This window comes from Desmodus rotundus, chromosome 12 (genome assembly GCF_022682495.2).
Source record: "Desmodus rotundus isolate HL8 chromosome 12, HLdesRot8A.1, whole genome shotgun sequence".
Taxonomy (NCBI): domain Eukaryota; kingdom Metazoa; phylum Chordata; class Mammalia; order Chiroptera; family Phyllostomidae; genus Desmodus; species Desmodus rotundus.
The window spans coordinates 53,946,312-53,962,245 of NC_071398.1; the positions used below are offsets into that span (position 1 = coordinate 53,946,312).

The window sequence follows — 15,934 nt, forward strand, 5'->3', positions numbered from 1 at the left end:
GAGGGGGAGGGAGAAAGAGAGGCAGAGAAACATCAATGTGTGGTTGCCTCTCATAGGCCCCCTACTGGGGACCTGGCCCACAACCCAGGCATGAGCCCTGACTGGGAATTGAACCGGTGACCCTTTGGTTCACAGGCCAGAGCTCAATACTCGGAGCTGCACCAGCCATGGCTGAAATGGAGATTTTAAAGAAAGTAAGCTGCATTAAAATATTGAGGAAAAATGTGCAGTTGATACATTCTTCTACCTCCTAAGGTCACTGAGTTTCGATTAATTTAAGTTTCAAAATTCAACCAGCATTTCTTGAATCCCTTTCCTACCCTCCAGGCTTGGCCCCTAAGGCATTCACTCGCATGCCCCGTGCCACCTGAGGATGGGAGGCTGCATCTCTCGAGGCCAGGCAGGAAAGAGTAGAGCTCCGGGTCCAGCGTGGGGGACTGCCGTGGGTGGCCTTGGCCTTAGCCGCGTTCGTGGGTGTTAAGAGAACACGCAAATCAAAGATAACGATGGCGCAAGCAGGGCGAATCAGCAACGGTCAGCCCGGGGCTGCGCGTGGAGCGGGTCTGGAGGAGGCAGTCGGGCCGCAGAGTCTGAGGTCACCGGTGCAGTGTGTCCTTGCGGGGGCGGGGCCGAGCTGCGGCCTCGCAGCCGCCCACGGAGAGTTCGCGAGCAGCCGGAGTGCGCGCAGCAGGGGCGGGGCGGGCCGGGGTTGTCAAGGTCCTGTGCGCTGCCGGGCAGCTCTGCTGGGGCAGCCCGTGGCCCCGCCGTGTCCGGAGAGCCGTGGGGAGCGAGCGGGCACGCCCTCGGGGCCCTGTGGGGCCTTCCCCCTGCTTGGTGCGTTCCGCCCTCGTGGGCGCCGCCTTTCCCGCTTCACTCCGCGGCCCCTCTGCCTGGACGGGGGTCTTCCGAGGTAACTATGCACTAGCCCCCCCATTTCACAGACGAAGACACTGAGCGCGGCGAGGCTCAGTTAGGAGAGTGGGTGTGTGTGCGTGCAGGTGTGTTAGGGAGCGCACACTAGCTTTATCGGTAGGTACTTCTTTCACACGAGTGTGCGACGCTGACGGGGTTCACCAAGTCATCACTTCTGAACCCAAGCTCTTCCGAAGAAGGGCTTCTCACTGCTTTCGCGATGCTCGAGCCTGAATGTACCTCCGCCCTGCTCCGCGCATTCAGAGCAACTCCGCCGGCAACGGGAAGTTTTGGGGGGGTGTTTATTCGGCGGGGCCGGAGAGCTCCTTTCGGGCAAACTTCAGACGCTGGGCGACTTGGAATTCCGAGCCAGCGACCGCAGACCCCCGGCACTCGCGTGGGCGGCGTGCGCCCCGAGGGTGCGTTCCCGCAGGAGAGGCTGGGCTCCGTGGCACTCGCGCCCCGGCCTTGCAGCCCCAGGCCGGGTCCCCAAGTCGGACGTGGCCGGAAAGTCCACCACCAAGCTGCCCTCTGCTTTCGGACGAGGAAACGCGCGCTTCCTCTGAGTGGCCTCTGGGCATTTGGGGCAGAATGTGAACTCAAAACCTGGACCGGGTTGCGGTGACGTGGCGAGCCCAGGCACTGCCCGCTGCGGGAGCGGGCTCGGCCAGTCCCCACGGGCGGGCTCGGTTACTCGCTTGGGACAGCCAGGCGCCGCCCGCCCCGTGCCTGGCGCGGTGACAGGGACGGCCCACCCCGGTGGTTCTCACTTCTCAGCCCATCCCGGCCCTGGGTCCCAGCGCCCGAGGGTCGGCCCCTCCCACCCTGGCCGGGGTCCGAGCCTCCGGGAGCCGAAGCGGAGCGCAGCGCGGCGCGCGGCCGCGGCCCCTTTAAGGAGCGACGCTGCGGTAACCTGAGCCCGCAGTCCCGGCGGGTGGCGGCAGCAGCTGCACTCGGGACGGCTCCCGCCCGCCGAGCATCCCGCGGCCGCTGTGGCCGGCGCCAGCCCTCTGCCGGGCTGGAGCGCCAGGAACCGGGAACCGGCCGCACGCAGCCGCTGCGCGCACGGGAGGGGCTCCGGACACGGCACAGGTGACGCGGTTTGCAGGGCCGGGGTTGGGGCGCGGGGAGAGGGCGGCCGCGCGGGGCTCGTAGCTCCAGCCGGTGCGTGTGGCGGCGCAGCATCCCGGCCCGCGGGCCGCGCAGGCGGGGTCCCGGCCCACCGCCCCGTGTCTCCGGGCGTCCCGCTCCTGCTCCCCGGGCTGTCTGCATGTCCCCGGGTCTCTGATGCACGGGCGGGCGTTTGGGCAACGGGCAGAGCCTTGCCGGAGGCTGGCACACGGGCGCATCAAGTGGGTAAGTGACCATTCCGGCCCCTAAATAAAAGAGGAAGCTGCTGTTCACCCTCGCGGCGCTCTCGAGGGTGCAGTGTTTAGCCTCCGCGTGGGAAGAGTCTAGTGTGGAGGGACCGGACGCGGAGTCGGGGGCAGACGCCGGGATCTGCTGCTGGCGCTGCCCTTGTACCCGGGCAGGCTGGTTAAGCTGAGAGCCTGCCTCGGTCTGCCCAGCCGTGAAGTGGGACCCCGCCGCCCACGGAGCTGCTGTCTGAGCTCTGGCAAGGGGCGCTTCGCTGGCCAGTGCTGTCCTAGCTGTACACGTCGGAGCCTTGATGCCCGCGCATTTCCGTGTGTCAGGGTTTCAGTGAAGCGGGCCCCCGCCGGCCCACACGACAGAAGAGTTTGTGTGGACGGGAGGAGTTGATGTGCGAAGTAGGAGAGCGCTGCCATTTCTGTGGACTCTCCACTCAGCCACACGTGCAGCCGGGAGGGAGGGGCTCGGGCTGTGGGGGGTGTGAGTGACTAGGGCCGTGGGCAGGCAGCGTGGGCAGGCAGTGCGGACGGATCGGAATGCCGCTCCCTCCTTGAGCAGCCGCGCCACATGAGGGCAGGAAGTCTGTCTGTCTTTTAAGGGAGCTGGGTGTGAAGCAGAGACTTACCCCTTGTTTGTCTTTTCCTAAACTTGTGTGGGTGAGGTCAAGTGAGAAATGTGTATTTCTGTTGTGCTAGAAAATTGGAGACGGTGCCTGGAACAGCCTCAGATTTGGGGTATTTGCCCTCAGGGGGTCCAGAGGGTGCTCTGCCTGGGGGTGCTTCACTCCACCCCCTGCAACTTCTGGGCCACCTCATCTCCCTGCCGAGTTCGCAGCTGCCCTGTGTGAGCTGGCACAGGGGGAGTGGCAGTCCCATCCCAGCTGCTCAGCCCAGCACAGTGGTTGCAACTCCAAGGCATTCCTGTCCCTCTAAGCCTTCTTTACCGTGTTGGGGAGAATGACAGCTTTTTTCAACGAAAGCCGTGCATGTGGGGGTGCCTGGGAATGGCGGTGGTCACGGGGCAGGGACTTTACAGCCAACTTCAAAGCAGCGAGGGCTCCTGAGTCACCCTGGCACATGGATGCCGGAGTTGGCCTGTTTCTCCCCTTGTTTCCCGGACTCTCCCTCAGAGAGGGATTCCTTCGATTACTGAGGTAAACGGAGGCCTTGGAGCAGGGACCTGTCAGGGCTCCAGCTCAGAGCCGGATGAATCAGGAGTGTGGGGAGGAGCATGGGAAACTTGGGAGTGGACCAGAGGAGCTGGAGGAGCCCTGGACAGTGTGGCGCTGACGCCCTGGTGTGACCTGCCCTTCAGAGCCTGGCACAGCTGTCCTGCAGCTCTAGACCTGCCCCCGCCCCACCAAAGCTGCCTTCCCTGGAGGGGAGGAAAGTGAGCAGCTGACTTCCCAAGAAACCCTGAGGCCTCAGCGTCTCCCCGCACCCTCTTCTCAAATGACCGTCCCCTGCCCTGCAGACGAAGGATTCATTTCGCTCCGATATCTCAGCTTGGCTGAGGAAAGTGACCTGAACAGTGTACAAGAAGATACAGAAAACAAGGTTTTCTATAGAAGAAGATAATGACTTAATTGTGTGGGTGGGACATGGGCGATGGGACCAGAAGGGCGGAGCAGGCCGGACGGTGCTGGATGGCCGAGCCCTCGTTCTGGGCAGAGGAGCCCTCCTCCTGGGCAGAGGCCCGCTCATCCCGGCCTCTCCTCCTGTGTGCCCTGTGAGAGGAGGTGGTAGAGAGCTGTGTGGATGGAGGTGAGGGACCCCTGATCTCAAGGGTGGGGCACCGGCTTTGCCTCCCCAGCTGGGATGAGCTGAATTCACCTGCGCGGCTATGGGGCACGGGGTGTGGGGGTGGGGTGGGGGGGGCGGGTATCACAGGGAGAACGTGTCCCCTCAGGGGAGGGAGGTGAGTTTTGTTAGGAAGTCAGAGGTATTTCCAGAGTGGCTTTGCGGGTGGTTTTTCTGGTCAAGCTGAAAGGTAGCTCACAAAGAAAGTGAGTCCTCCTGTTCTGAAGTTAGTCCTGGGGAGAGAGTCAGTGTGCTCCGAACAGTTCCTGGACCTGGGAAGGGGGCAGGAGTAGCAAAGGTTTTTTGTTGTCGTTTGTTTTGTTTTGTTGTTTTTTATTGCTGAGGACGTTGGTCTGTTCAGGGAGGGGGCAGTTCTGAGGCCCTGTGAGGGCTGGCTCGTGGATCCTGGGGAAAGGCCAAGGCCAGTGAGGATGACGTGGGCCAGAGCTCTGACTGCATGAGGAGGGGAGTCTGAGCAGAGGGGCCCGTGGCCGGGGGCAGGCGGCCGGGTGGTGGACAGGGAGGCCCTGCGACGTTTCCAGAGGAGCACACGGCGCCTGGGGCCCGGGAGACAGCGATGCACGTGTGTCTGAAACCAGTTTCTCGGAGCAGTGGCTGCGCTTTCGACCCGTTTCAGCTTCCTCTCCGTGTCTGGGTCTGTTTTGTGTTCTGAGGAACTGGCCCACTGTTTGGGGCGCACAGCCCCTTCTCTGGAAATCATGTGTCCAGTGGACGGAACCACAGGTTGTGGGGAGCAGGCTGGGTGGGGTTGTGCGGGGCGTGAGGGGCACAGATTGATCTGGAGGTACCTGCACCTGTCGGTGGGTCTTGTCTGGGCGTGCAGGACCCACACTTATGAAAGACAGCTGGCCGGGCAGGTGCAAAGAGGGGACTTCCTACCTGCTGTCTGCACCTTCTGTGGGAGGGGGAGGTGTGGGAGAGGCTCACGAGGACCAGAAGGACTGGGGAGCTGGGTCTTCGGAGCAGCAGGGTCTTCCTGTCGGTGAAAGAAGGTGCAAAGGCTGCAGGACAAGGCGGCTGGCGGCTCCAGGCCACGTGCACTTTCTCTGGAGGGATCAGGAGCAGAGCAGAGGTGGTGGCCCGCTTTGAGAAGGTTGTGCAGAAAGCACCAAAGAAGGCGTGGTTTCCAAAGCCCATTTGCTGATCAGACTCATTAGGAAGTTGGCTGGTTGCCTCACAGAGAATTGGAAAGGATTCGTATTACATTGTATAAAAGGATTGGGCGATCAAGACTTCCTTAGACATCTATTTCAAGATCTACAGCCCAGCTGGAATCATCACTCACAGCCTTTGGGATTGCGAAAAGAGCCTTTTGGAGAAATGGGTGAGGCAGCCCCCAGCATCCCTGAGCGAATCCCGGTGTCTGTGTGCTGCGCTAAATCAATGGCCCAGTCTCTCTGCAGGCCCCCAGTTTCCTCTCTGTAGTAGTTAGCGTTGACCCCCACACCGGCGTGCTGGCCGGTGGGCCAGAACGACTCGCCCTGCAGGAAGACGTGCAGGTACCAGAGCTCACCCGGTTGCCTGGTGACCGCTGGCCGTATCAGCCACAGGCGGCCTCGCGCTCCTCCGACTGGCCTGCCCCTGCCTTGTCTGATTTTCTTAGCTGAGTGGCTCTGTTTTCGGAGGTGAACTTTGACTCTCCTAAGCTGTCTGGAATCCATCTGATCCTTCCAACCCTGGTTTCTCTGAGGTCATCTCGAGCCCTGGGCTCAACAGTGTCCACCTGTCTGGTCCCAGGCGCCCTTACTCGGGTCATGGCCTGTGCTCGGTTGGTGTCCACCGTGTCTCCATGTCCGCTCTGGACGCAACTGTGCATCGATGGGTCTGTCCATGGGGTCTGACCAACTTTTAAATTGTGGGGACACGAAGAAACTATTTTGTCAAGTTAATTTAATTAGCTTTTTCCAAATAGGTTTTAAAACCTTTTAAAAGGTACAGTTTGAAGGCACAGGAATCACCTGCCGACTTGGCACATACTTACTCGGTGGACTAGGAGGAGGAAGGACTTGTCGCTTGGTGAAGAATATAGAACATGTTAATAAACCCTCTTTACAAAGTACCGCGTTTTGGGGTCCTAGCCCTCCAGACTGTCTCCGTGAGCGTGTTTTGCTCTAAGACATGTAAAAATAGTGAGACAATTATGGATTGAAATGCTTTGTGATTTGTCGTATGCTATTTTAAGGACTTACAAAGACGACAGCTGAGTCCTAGTTGAGAAATATTCTTGGCCTTTCGGATTTAAAAGACCCCACCAGAGTGTTACCAAACAGGTGTTTCTTACACACCTTGCGGGAGGGTCCGGGAAGGAGGGAGAATGCAGGGTGGCGGCCGAGTCGTTCGTCTGGCGGGCAGGCCTCGTGCCCAGGGCGAAGGCAGTGTGTTTGGAGCGTCCCCGCCTTGCGTCTCGGGACTAAACCTGTGCGGCGTTCGGCGGTTTTGAGGACTTGACAATGCTTTATGGCCTCAAGTCTCTAACTGTTTCCTTAATGTTTTTATTTTTAAGTTACAGAAGTGATGCTCACTCACGATAAGAACATGCAAACAGCCAGTGCTCCCGAGAGCGAGAGCCCACTGCTGCCCTTTCCCTGGCTCCCACCTCCTCCGCTCCACGCCTGCCGCGACCAGACACCGGCCAGTCGTGGGACAGAGCCCTGCTGGCCGTTCTTTCTGTAAATGCCCACATGTGCCTAGTCAGGTCTCCATGAAAAACTTAGCGTTTTGCTGTTTTTTTGTTTTTTTCTCACTCTGTCGTGTGTGATGGGCATTCTTCCGTATCATCGTGTGCATTCAAATGTCCTCACAACCAGAACTTCTGGTCGAGATGGAGGTGTAGGCAAATGCAGGGTTCACACCCTCCCCCCACCACGTCAAAATTACAGCGAAACTGCAGAACAGCTGTCATTCAGAACCATGTGAAATCTGACTGAATGGAAGTCTTACAACTACAGACTCAAAGAAGAAGCCACATTGAAACTGGCAGGGGGCGGAGGTGTGAAACGGACTAGTGATCCCACACCCAGGTGTGGCGGACACAATTTGGGAGAGATGTCTCGGCTGTGGAGGTCCACTCTGAGGAGTGAAGGGTCCCAGCCCCACAACAGGCTCCCCAGCTCAGGGTTCCAGTGCAGAGAAGTCCCCATAACTTCTGGCTGTAAAAACCTGTGGGGACCGTGGCTGAGAGAGACAGAGGGCTCCTGGACTCCCAGGCAGTTGCTCTTAAAGGGCCCCCATACAGACTTACTCTGACTCACGCCCTCTGAGCTCTAGCACTGGGCAGCAGCTTGAAAGGCACTAGGGATGGACAGGGAGGGAATGAATTGTCTGGCATCAGGACAATTCCCGATTGAGCTGGGGAGCGGTTATCTTCCAGACACAAGAGCTGGCAGAGGCCACTGTTCCTTTCCTTACCCGCCCCCCACGGAGCCAGCAGGGGGCACCACATCTGAGATTCCCCCAACCTGGCTCACAGTGTTCTCCCCACCCTGGTGACTCCCCGAGACCCTGCTACACCCAATGTGTGGGCCCATTCAGGTTGTTTTCAGTGGCTTTTCCATATCAACGGCCTGTCTTGGCCCATGCTTCAGATTTCCCTGAAATCTCTCAAATAAGCAGCACCTGGCCTCAGCATGCCCTGTGCCTCTTGCTAAGTGGCCCCAGGCCCAGCACCAGCAGCAGCCACCTTGGTTCACAGATGGCCTTGCCTAGGCACCTCTAAGCCCAGCACACGTAGCAGCCATCTGCAGATTGTTTTGTCGCTCATGCTGGGTGGCCCCTGGGCAGAACAGAGGTGGTGGCTGACCTTGGCCTGCACCTTCCAGGAGGCCCCAGACTCAGAGCATCTGGTGGGCAGCTTCAGACCATGATGAAGCATCACCACCCAACCACTTCCACAAGTGACACAAGGGGCAAACTCAGCCAGATCCTTGCTGAACGTTCAGCTGACATCCAGCTCTGTGGGGAGGCCCCTGCCCAAGTGATCCTCCATGGTGGTCAGTGGTCAGTGGTCACAGCCAGTCCTTGCAACTGACTGGTCTGAGTAAATCCTCTTATTGACCTGCCAGCAGCAGCCAAGGCTCAACTACAACAGGAGGGTGGACTCAGCCCACACAGGGGACACACCTGGAGTGCCCAGCTTGGGTGATCAGGGAGGCCGTGTCACTGGACCCTATGGGAGACCCACTGGATCAGGCCATACTTCCAAGCCTGGAAGACATACCTAATACACAGAAACAAACACAGGGATGCTGCCAAAATGAGGAGACAAACATGTCCCAAAGGAAAGAACAGAACGAAACTCCAGAAAAAGAACTGAACGAAATGGAGAAAAGCGCTCTACTAGAGATGGAGTTCAGAACACTGGTTATAAGGATGCTCGATGGACTTCGGAGAGGAGCAGATGAACTTAGTGGGAACTTCAACAAAGAGAGGAGACCTAAAAACAGAGATAGGGAACATAAAAAAGAGCCAGTCAGAAATGAGGAATACATGAACTGAAATGGAGAATTTACTGCAGGGAATCTGCAATAGAGTAGATGAAGCCAAGAATCAAATCAGTGACTTGGACTATGAGGAAATGAAAACCCCCAATCAGAACAGCATCAAGAGAAAATCCAAAATCAATCAGGACAGTGTAAGGAGCCTCTGGGACAATGTCAAGTGTACCACGTTTGCATCGTGGGGGTGCCAGAAGGAGACGAGAGAAAGAAATTGAAAACCTATTTGAAAAAATAATGGCAGAAAACTGCCCTGACTTGGTGAAGGTAATAGACATACAAGTCCAGGAAGTACAGAGAGTCCCAAACAAGATGACACCAAAGAGACCCACACCAAGACACATAACTAAAATGCAAAAGGTTAAAGACAAAGAATCTCTTTTTCTAAATCCTTGCCCAAGGATATATTATTATTGATTTTGTGGGGGTAGGTGGGGGGGGAGAGAGAGAGAGAGAGAGAGAGAGAGAGAGAGAGAGAGAGAGAGAAACCTCAATCAGTTGTCTCCTGTACATACCCCAACAGGAGATCGAACCAACAACTTAGGTATGTGCCCTGACTGGGAATTGAACCCATAGCCTTTTGGTGCCCAGGACAACACTCCAACCAAGTGAGCAGCTCAGCCAGGGTGGCAGAGAGGACCTGAGAAGCAGCAAGAGAAAGGCAGGTAGTTACCTGCAAGGGAGCTCCCGTGAGACTCTCAGCTGACTTCTCAACAGAAGCTTTGCAGGCCAGAGGGAACTGGCAAGAAGTATTCAAAGTGATGGAAAGCAGGGACCGACAACCAAGATGACTCTACCCAACAAAGCTTTCATTTAGAATCGAAGGACAGATCAAGAGCTTCCCAGACAAGAAAAAAAGTAAAGGAGTTCATCATCATCAAACTGTTATTATACGAAATGTTAAAGGGACTTCGTGAAGAAGAAGAAGAGGTAAAAATATGAACAATAAAATGGCAATAAATATATATCTATCAACAATTGAATCTAAAAAGTAAAACAGAACAGAAACAGACTCATAGTTATAGAGAACAGTTTGATGGTTGCCGTGTGGGCGGGGTTTGGGGCGGCGGGGGGGGGGGGGGGGCAAAAAAGGCGGGGGGATTAGGAAGTACAAATTGGTAGTTACAGAGTACTTCCGGGATGTAAAGTACGGCACGGGCAGCATCGTCAGTACTATTCCAGTAACTTTGGGTGGTGCCAGATGGGTACGAGATTTGTCAGGATCGTTACTTAGCACGTTATGTAATGTCTAATCCTTGGGGCGCATACCTGCAACTAATATAACAGTGTGGGTCAACTGTAGTTGAAATTGTAAAAGATGATTTAAAATAAAACAGTGAAGGTCTTCATCACCCGTGATAGTGTAGCTACACCAATGTATTTCATCATTTCCCTGTCACTGCTTCTAATAAAGCCGCAGGAAGCTCCTTGCCCGTGTGTCCTTTCACCTGTCCTGGAGTTTGTTTTGAGGGTCAAAGGTAAGATAGTGCGCTGCTTATTTCATCCTTCAGGTAACATAGTGCTGTCAAAATTGGCATGTTCTGCCGTTGAATTCCCCAACTATTCATTCAGCAGTAAAGGCAAATGGCGGGACACTATAGGGATTTCAAAGTGGGCCACGTGCAGCCCCCACTTGTGACGGGGACCCTCCTGGAGTGGGGATGAGGCGTGCCTGTGGAGCGCACTGTCTGTGGTTTTATTTATGCCCTGCCTTGTTGCTACACCAAGTGGGGATGCACGCAGTGTGACGGGGTGAAGTAAATTTAGGGTAAGAAAGAGAGAAATACACGTCCAAGGGAACTAAAGTGGACACAGGCGTGGGGTCGCTTAGAGTACCCTGCTTCTCCCCGGAAGTGCCAGCGATAAGCATGTCAGCAGCCAAAGGAAGGAGGCCAGCTGTCACCTGCTTCCAGCTGGGCAGAGGGGAAGCCATCTAGTCCTGATTCCAGGCGGCGAGAGAAACGTCTCCTGTGGGTCTTCAACTGGAAGACGCCGCGCTGGCAGTGGCTGGCGTCCCCCACGCACCCCAGTGCCGTGCCCTGAGTGCCCTCGCTTCTGAGGCCACTCCATGTCATGGTCCTCGGGGCTTGGTGGGTGTCCTGCCTCCGCCTGTGCACTGAACGGTTGGTCACTAGGCTGAGATGTAAGTTCATGGCTTGAATCTGGAAATCGCTTTATAGGGACCTAAAGGGACACATGACCACTGACCACGGTGACCTCGTTCTGCTCCCGGACACCTTCTCTCAGAGGTGGTGCGGAATACGTCACTCTAGCGGACTGCTGTGAGCAGAGCCCACTTGCCCGAGAACGCTGGGCTTGCCACTGCCGTGCCGGGGACTGCGGGTGTCCGAATGGCATTCCTGCATTGGGACTGTAACAGGAACTGAACAAAATCCTTTCCTTAAAAACCCCCCACAACTCTGCACTTGGTCCACGCAGAAAACATGGGGCTTGTTCACAGGGGGGACGCCACAAGTTTGAAAGGGTCAGGGCCCCCGTTCCATGAAGTCTTGGGAGCACCTCCAAGCTTCAGTCTGTCAGCCGGCCGTGGACGTGAGAGTGTTAGCGGGGCAAGTTGGGTAGCGTGGTGCACTTTCAGAGAGCTGGGAGAAGGAGCTGAGCTTCGCGACCACGTTCAGTAACCTCTGGCCTCGGGAACACCGCCTTGGTCAGTCCCTACGGCCAAGTCCAAGGGCCAAGCTTAGATGCTCTTCCAGGACATCCCCGAAATGAAACAGGAGGCGGGTAGCAAATACCGGTGAACCGGGGTCACCTGAAGCCGCGTCACCCCACAGCCTGTGAAATGGCTCAAGGAAAGGTGTCTGTGCGGTTAGATTTTTTGGCTACAGGATAGTGTCAAGACCGATACTGAGTCAGGTGCAGAGGCACCAAGTTCACGGGGAAGCGGTGTGGCTGGAAGCCAAGTGGGGCGAGGAGGTCGGACGAGAGGCCACCAGGTTCCGCCGTCGGGTCACAGGCGGGGGTGAGCTGCAGGGAGCGTGGTCACACTGCTTCGGATCTGACTGTCCTGCCCCTCTGAGGGTCGGCACCGTGGGGGGGGGGGGCAGGGCAGGGCATAGCGTTTCTTGGTCAGGAAAGGCCGTCACAATAAGCTCTATCCATTGTGGACTGATGTTGTATTCTATGCTCAGTAACAAGCCTCCCCGCCCCCTGAATCTAGTGGCTGAAAACAATGGCCTGTTATTTCCATGGTGCTGTAGGTGGCTGGGCAGTCACTCAGCTGGTGGTGGGCTCACACACAGGCTGTCTTCCGCTGGAGGGTCAGCTGGGCTGGAAGGTCCCCATGGTTGCCAGCAAGGCTGGTCATCGGTGTTGAGTGTCGCCAGTCAACTGGGCGGCCTCAGCTCTCTGTGTGGCCTCTCATCCTGCAGGAGACTGGCAGGTGGCAGTCTCCCAGGCAACACCCAAGAGAGTGACAGGCAGGTGCCAAAGGTCTTTAAGGCCTACCTGGGCTCCAGAACCCTCCTGGCTGGTCTTCTCGTGTATTACTTGTCAGCAGGGGGCGAGGCCAGCCCAGGATCCTGGGGGTGGAGACACGGACCTCACCCACAGTGGCAGTGTCCTACTGCAAAGCGACGTACAGCCATTCCACGGTTGATCGCAGTGGCCAGGGTGCTGGTGCTGCTGCCTCACGTGTGCAGCGAGCCATCTGGCGTGGAGGTCTTCTTACCCAGCCTCGGCTCTGAGAGGCCCTGCGCTCCTTGCCCAGGGCTGCGTGATGAGGCCGGGACCAGGGTTTGGTTCTCAGTCTCTCTCCGGCTGCACGGGACTTGTCAGAAGAGCATGGGCAGAGGGAGAGATTCGCTCAGTTTTCCTCAGTCCCTCGAGCCCACAGAACACCGTCTCGTTTCGTGTGGGGGACAGGCAGTGAGAGAGAGACAGAGGCAGGCCGGCACAGCCCTCCCCTGGCCGCGTCGCCACGTCCCAGGGGCTCACCAGGGGCTCACCGGGTCGGCAGTTTGGAGGTGAGAAGGCCCTTTCCATCCCCTGAGGCCCCTTGGGTTCTGACCTCCTCTGGGTTCCCTTAGTGGGAGGCCTGGCTGAGGAAGTGCTGTGGCGTCCTGCCAGCACAGGGAAGAAGTGTTCCGGGGAGACGTGCTCAGCTAGCAGGACATGCGCCCCGGAAGTCATGGCGACCTCAGCCGTCGCCGTCGCAGGAGGGCGCACGGAGCGGGCTGAAGATGGAGAGGGGACAAATGGGGAAGGTGTGAGCAGCCTTTCCAGGACTTTGTCCTTAAAGGTGGTGGGTGGGGCGGGGAGAGAAGGCAAGAGAGAAACAGGACCCACGGACTGAGCTGAGAGTTTGTTCCTCTGGGGAGCTCGAGCCGGTCTGAAAGCCAATAGAAAGTTCTAGGTGAGGGAAGAATAATGAGGAGCAAAAGATTTCTGGGGGCCCGGAAAGGAAGGAGGTGAAGGCGCAGGGTGGAGGGTGCCCCGAGCCAGAGGGCAGGGGGTGGGGGAGCAGGTGTGGGTGGGAGTTTCAGGTCAGCTGTGAGGCGGGTGTGGGGCCGGGCTGCTGAAGATGGGGGTGGAGAGCTGTGGGTTCGGGTGGTGCAGGAAGAGTTTCTTTGGTGTCCACGTCCCTGTGAACAAGGAGGGCAGTCCTGGTGTGAAGTGCGTGTCGGACATGCCTGTGTGCATCGGGCCGTGTGACAGCCACCAGCCACGTGTGGGCCTGTGTGAACGAGGTCCTGTCCTTTTCCTGCCGTGGTGTGTGCCTTAACCTCTCTGAGTCACGGGCACGGCTTGCTTTTACCAGTTTCCACCGCTTTCTTGCTCGATTCAGTGAGGACCGGGGCCACCGCTTCCTGCCGGAAGCCTGGGCTTTCTGGGGCACTTTGTAAAAATCCTGGCTTCGTCCTGGATTCGGCATCACCGATGGAGCAGGCGGCTGCTCACTGGGAAGCTGAGTGGGGAGCATGATTCGATTAACTTGTGTCCGATAGGCCTTCGATGGAGGCCACAGCTTGGTTACGGGGAGCCCTTCAGTTTCTCACGGAGCTGTTGTTGCAGAGGGGGCTCAACATACACCCCACAGGCCCCGCGAACTGAGAGCAAGTGCGGAAAAGACCAAATATCCAGGAGAACGAAGACTTAGTAAAAGCTAGCTTTGTAAGGAATAGTGAATTTCTTAAGGGTGTACTTCTTAAAAAATGGATTGGTGAAATTAACAGTTCATAAAATGGGTAACGTGTAATTCCTGCTGTTTTATAGCATAACTTTTAGCAGCCGATTAGGAAGGAGACGCTCATTACATACGTTGAATTTTCACAGAAGTACATGAGTAGCCAGTGCCGGCCACCTCCAGGACCAGCGGGGAACGCACAGACTCTGCGGGGCCAGCCTTCCTCATCCTTCAGGTTATTCATATTCTCCATCTAGTCCTGTCTCAGGTTAGATGCCCCGCTCTCTCCCGGTCCTGATTTCGTCTTCTCCATCTATCTGCCCACGTGGTCTCTAGACCCCTGTCTGCTTCGCTCTCAGAAAAACATCATCCCTGTTCTGTCTCACTTAGAAAACCCTACTGATGTGTAATTTATGTACAAAACGTCCTTTTATGTATTATTTGGTTAATATTAAACTAAAAGACCACATGGTAAAACCTTTAATACCCAATAAACACATTTTCAAAAAGGTAAATGAGCAATAAGGTTAATGGATCTCAGAGAGAAGAAGGGCAACGTCAGCATTCTTGCCGAGCTCACACCCCAGAGAAAGGAGGACTGAGTTCACCACCGGCGTGCGCTGTCGGGAGTGCCTGTGAGGGGCTGATTCTGATTGCAAGGCCCGGGCTGCCAGCGGGTGCGGGAGGCGGGGGCGGCCTCCGCTGACCCGTTGCCTTTTCCTTTGAGCTCAGCTCTGTCCCTGGAGGAGCTGGATGGCCGCTGTGTTCGCTGCTGCAAAGGCTTCCAGGTCCTGTTTTGGTCTGAATGTCCCTGAGATTTCTAGGAGCCAGACAGAGTTCAGCCCCATGGGACAGAAAACATCCTTTGAATGTGCCTGTATTCACATTGCCATTCTCTTCACTGACTCTGTCCTTAAAACCTGAAGCTCTTTTGTAAAAATCTTTGACTTTGGAGATGAAAAACTGGGGGAGACTTTTGGCCCAGGGATATGAAGGATTGCAGACTTTTTTTAAAGTTAAATGCTAATTTAAGCAGTAACAGTGGTATGGTTATTTTCCCAGGTGGTATTATTCTTCTTAGGGTTTAAATTTTGTTTTAAATGTTGCTTTTCCTACTGTAAAATTAGTTTTTATTATGCAATATTTTTTGTTTAGCTATTGCAGATAATGTTAATTCTATTATGATTTTTGGCTTAACTGTTTCTTAGAAATTACTGAACCTACTCTCATTTTATAAATGAGGAACTTGAGCCATAGAGAAATCAGGTGATTTGTGCTAAGTCTAGTGATCAGTCCAAATCAGGTGATTTGTCCTCGTTAAAAATATTACTAAAAGAACATTTCAGTTATAGCACTTGAAATTCCTTCTCAGTGTTAAACTCTAAGACTAAGACTAATAGAATTAATGAAATAGTTTTGAGTATCATGATGTTAAATTGATCTCTTGAAATCTGTGATATCGAGATCTTTAAGATAACAGGTTTCCCCTCTTTTATTTTAAATACAAATTAAAGATATATGCCAAATTGCTGACAAAGGCTTACAATTCTTATGGTTTCTTAATATGATTACATTTGTGCTAAATTACGAAGTACTAAAAACCCAATCACGCACTTTTTTAAAATTAGAAAAACGAATTTAGATTTCTCAGGAGCCATTGACAGTGGTTTCCCGCCCTCGCTTCCCTCTGCAGGCGGGAGGAGTATGGACGCCGTCGGTGAGCTGCCCGCCGGCATCGTGATCCTCACCAGCTTCTGCATCTTCCAGCTGCTTTTCCACTTCCTGAGTTCCTGGTTTTCAGCGGCAGTGTGTCCAGGTTTCAACAACCTCAGCTTTGAAAAGAAGATTGAATGGAACTCAAGGTAAAGCTTATGAAAATGGAATGGATTTTTTTACATTATTTAAAGTATTCCCCAAAACTATTTCATTTAATGAGGATCTAAGAAAATCTAAGCCCAATTCCTAACATAGTTAGGAATACAAGAAAAGTAGACAGATCTCATACAAGAAGAATTTTAAAATTTCTTTTTTTAAAAAATATATTTATTGATTATGCTATTACAGTTGTCCCATTTCCCCCCCACTCCACTCCATCCTGCCCACCCCCTCCCTCCCACATTCCCCCCCCATAGTTCATGTCCATGGGTCATACTTATAAGTTCTTTGGCTTCTACATTTCCTACACTATTTTT

At 55.1% G+C, this 15,934-nt stretch overlaps 1 protein-coding gene across 10 annotated transcripts in view; it reads left to right on the forward strand.

The window, feature by feature from the left end:
* Window positions 1-15,934, forward strand: part of TLCD4 (TLC domain containing 4) — a 59,252-nt gene that overhangs the window by 21,695 nt on the left and 21,623 nt on the right. For 2 of the 10 annotated variants that reach the window (XM_024570094.4, XM_045203372.3), the window contains 2 exons: window positions 13,892-13,977; window positions 15,436-15,604. In XM_024570094.4, the coding sequence (XP_024425862.1) occupies window positions 15,447-15,604 (158 nt within the window). In that variant the 5' untranslated portion in view covers window positions 13,892-13,977; window positions 15,436-15,446. Of the gene's footprint in view, window positions 1-681; window positions 911-1,579; window positions 2,005-2,138; window positions 2,269-3,601; window positions 3,840-3,864; window positions 4,047-13,891; window positions 14,011-15,435; window positions 15,605-15,934 lie in introns of those variants that run through there. The other 8 variants (XM_024570093.4, XM_024570092.4, XM_053914469.2 and 5 more) reach the window with 8 other exon arrangements.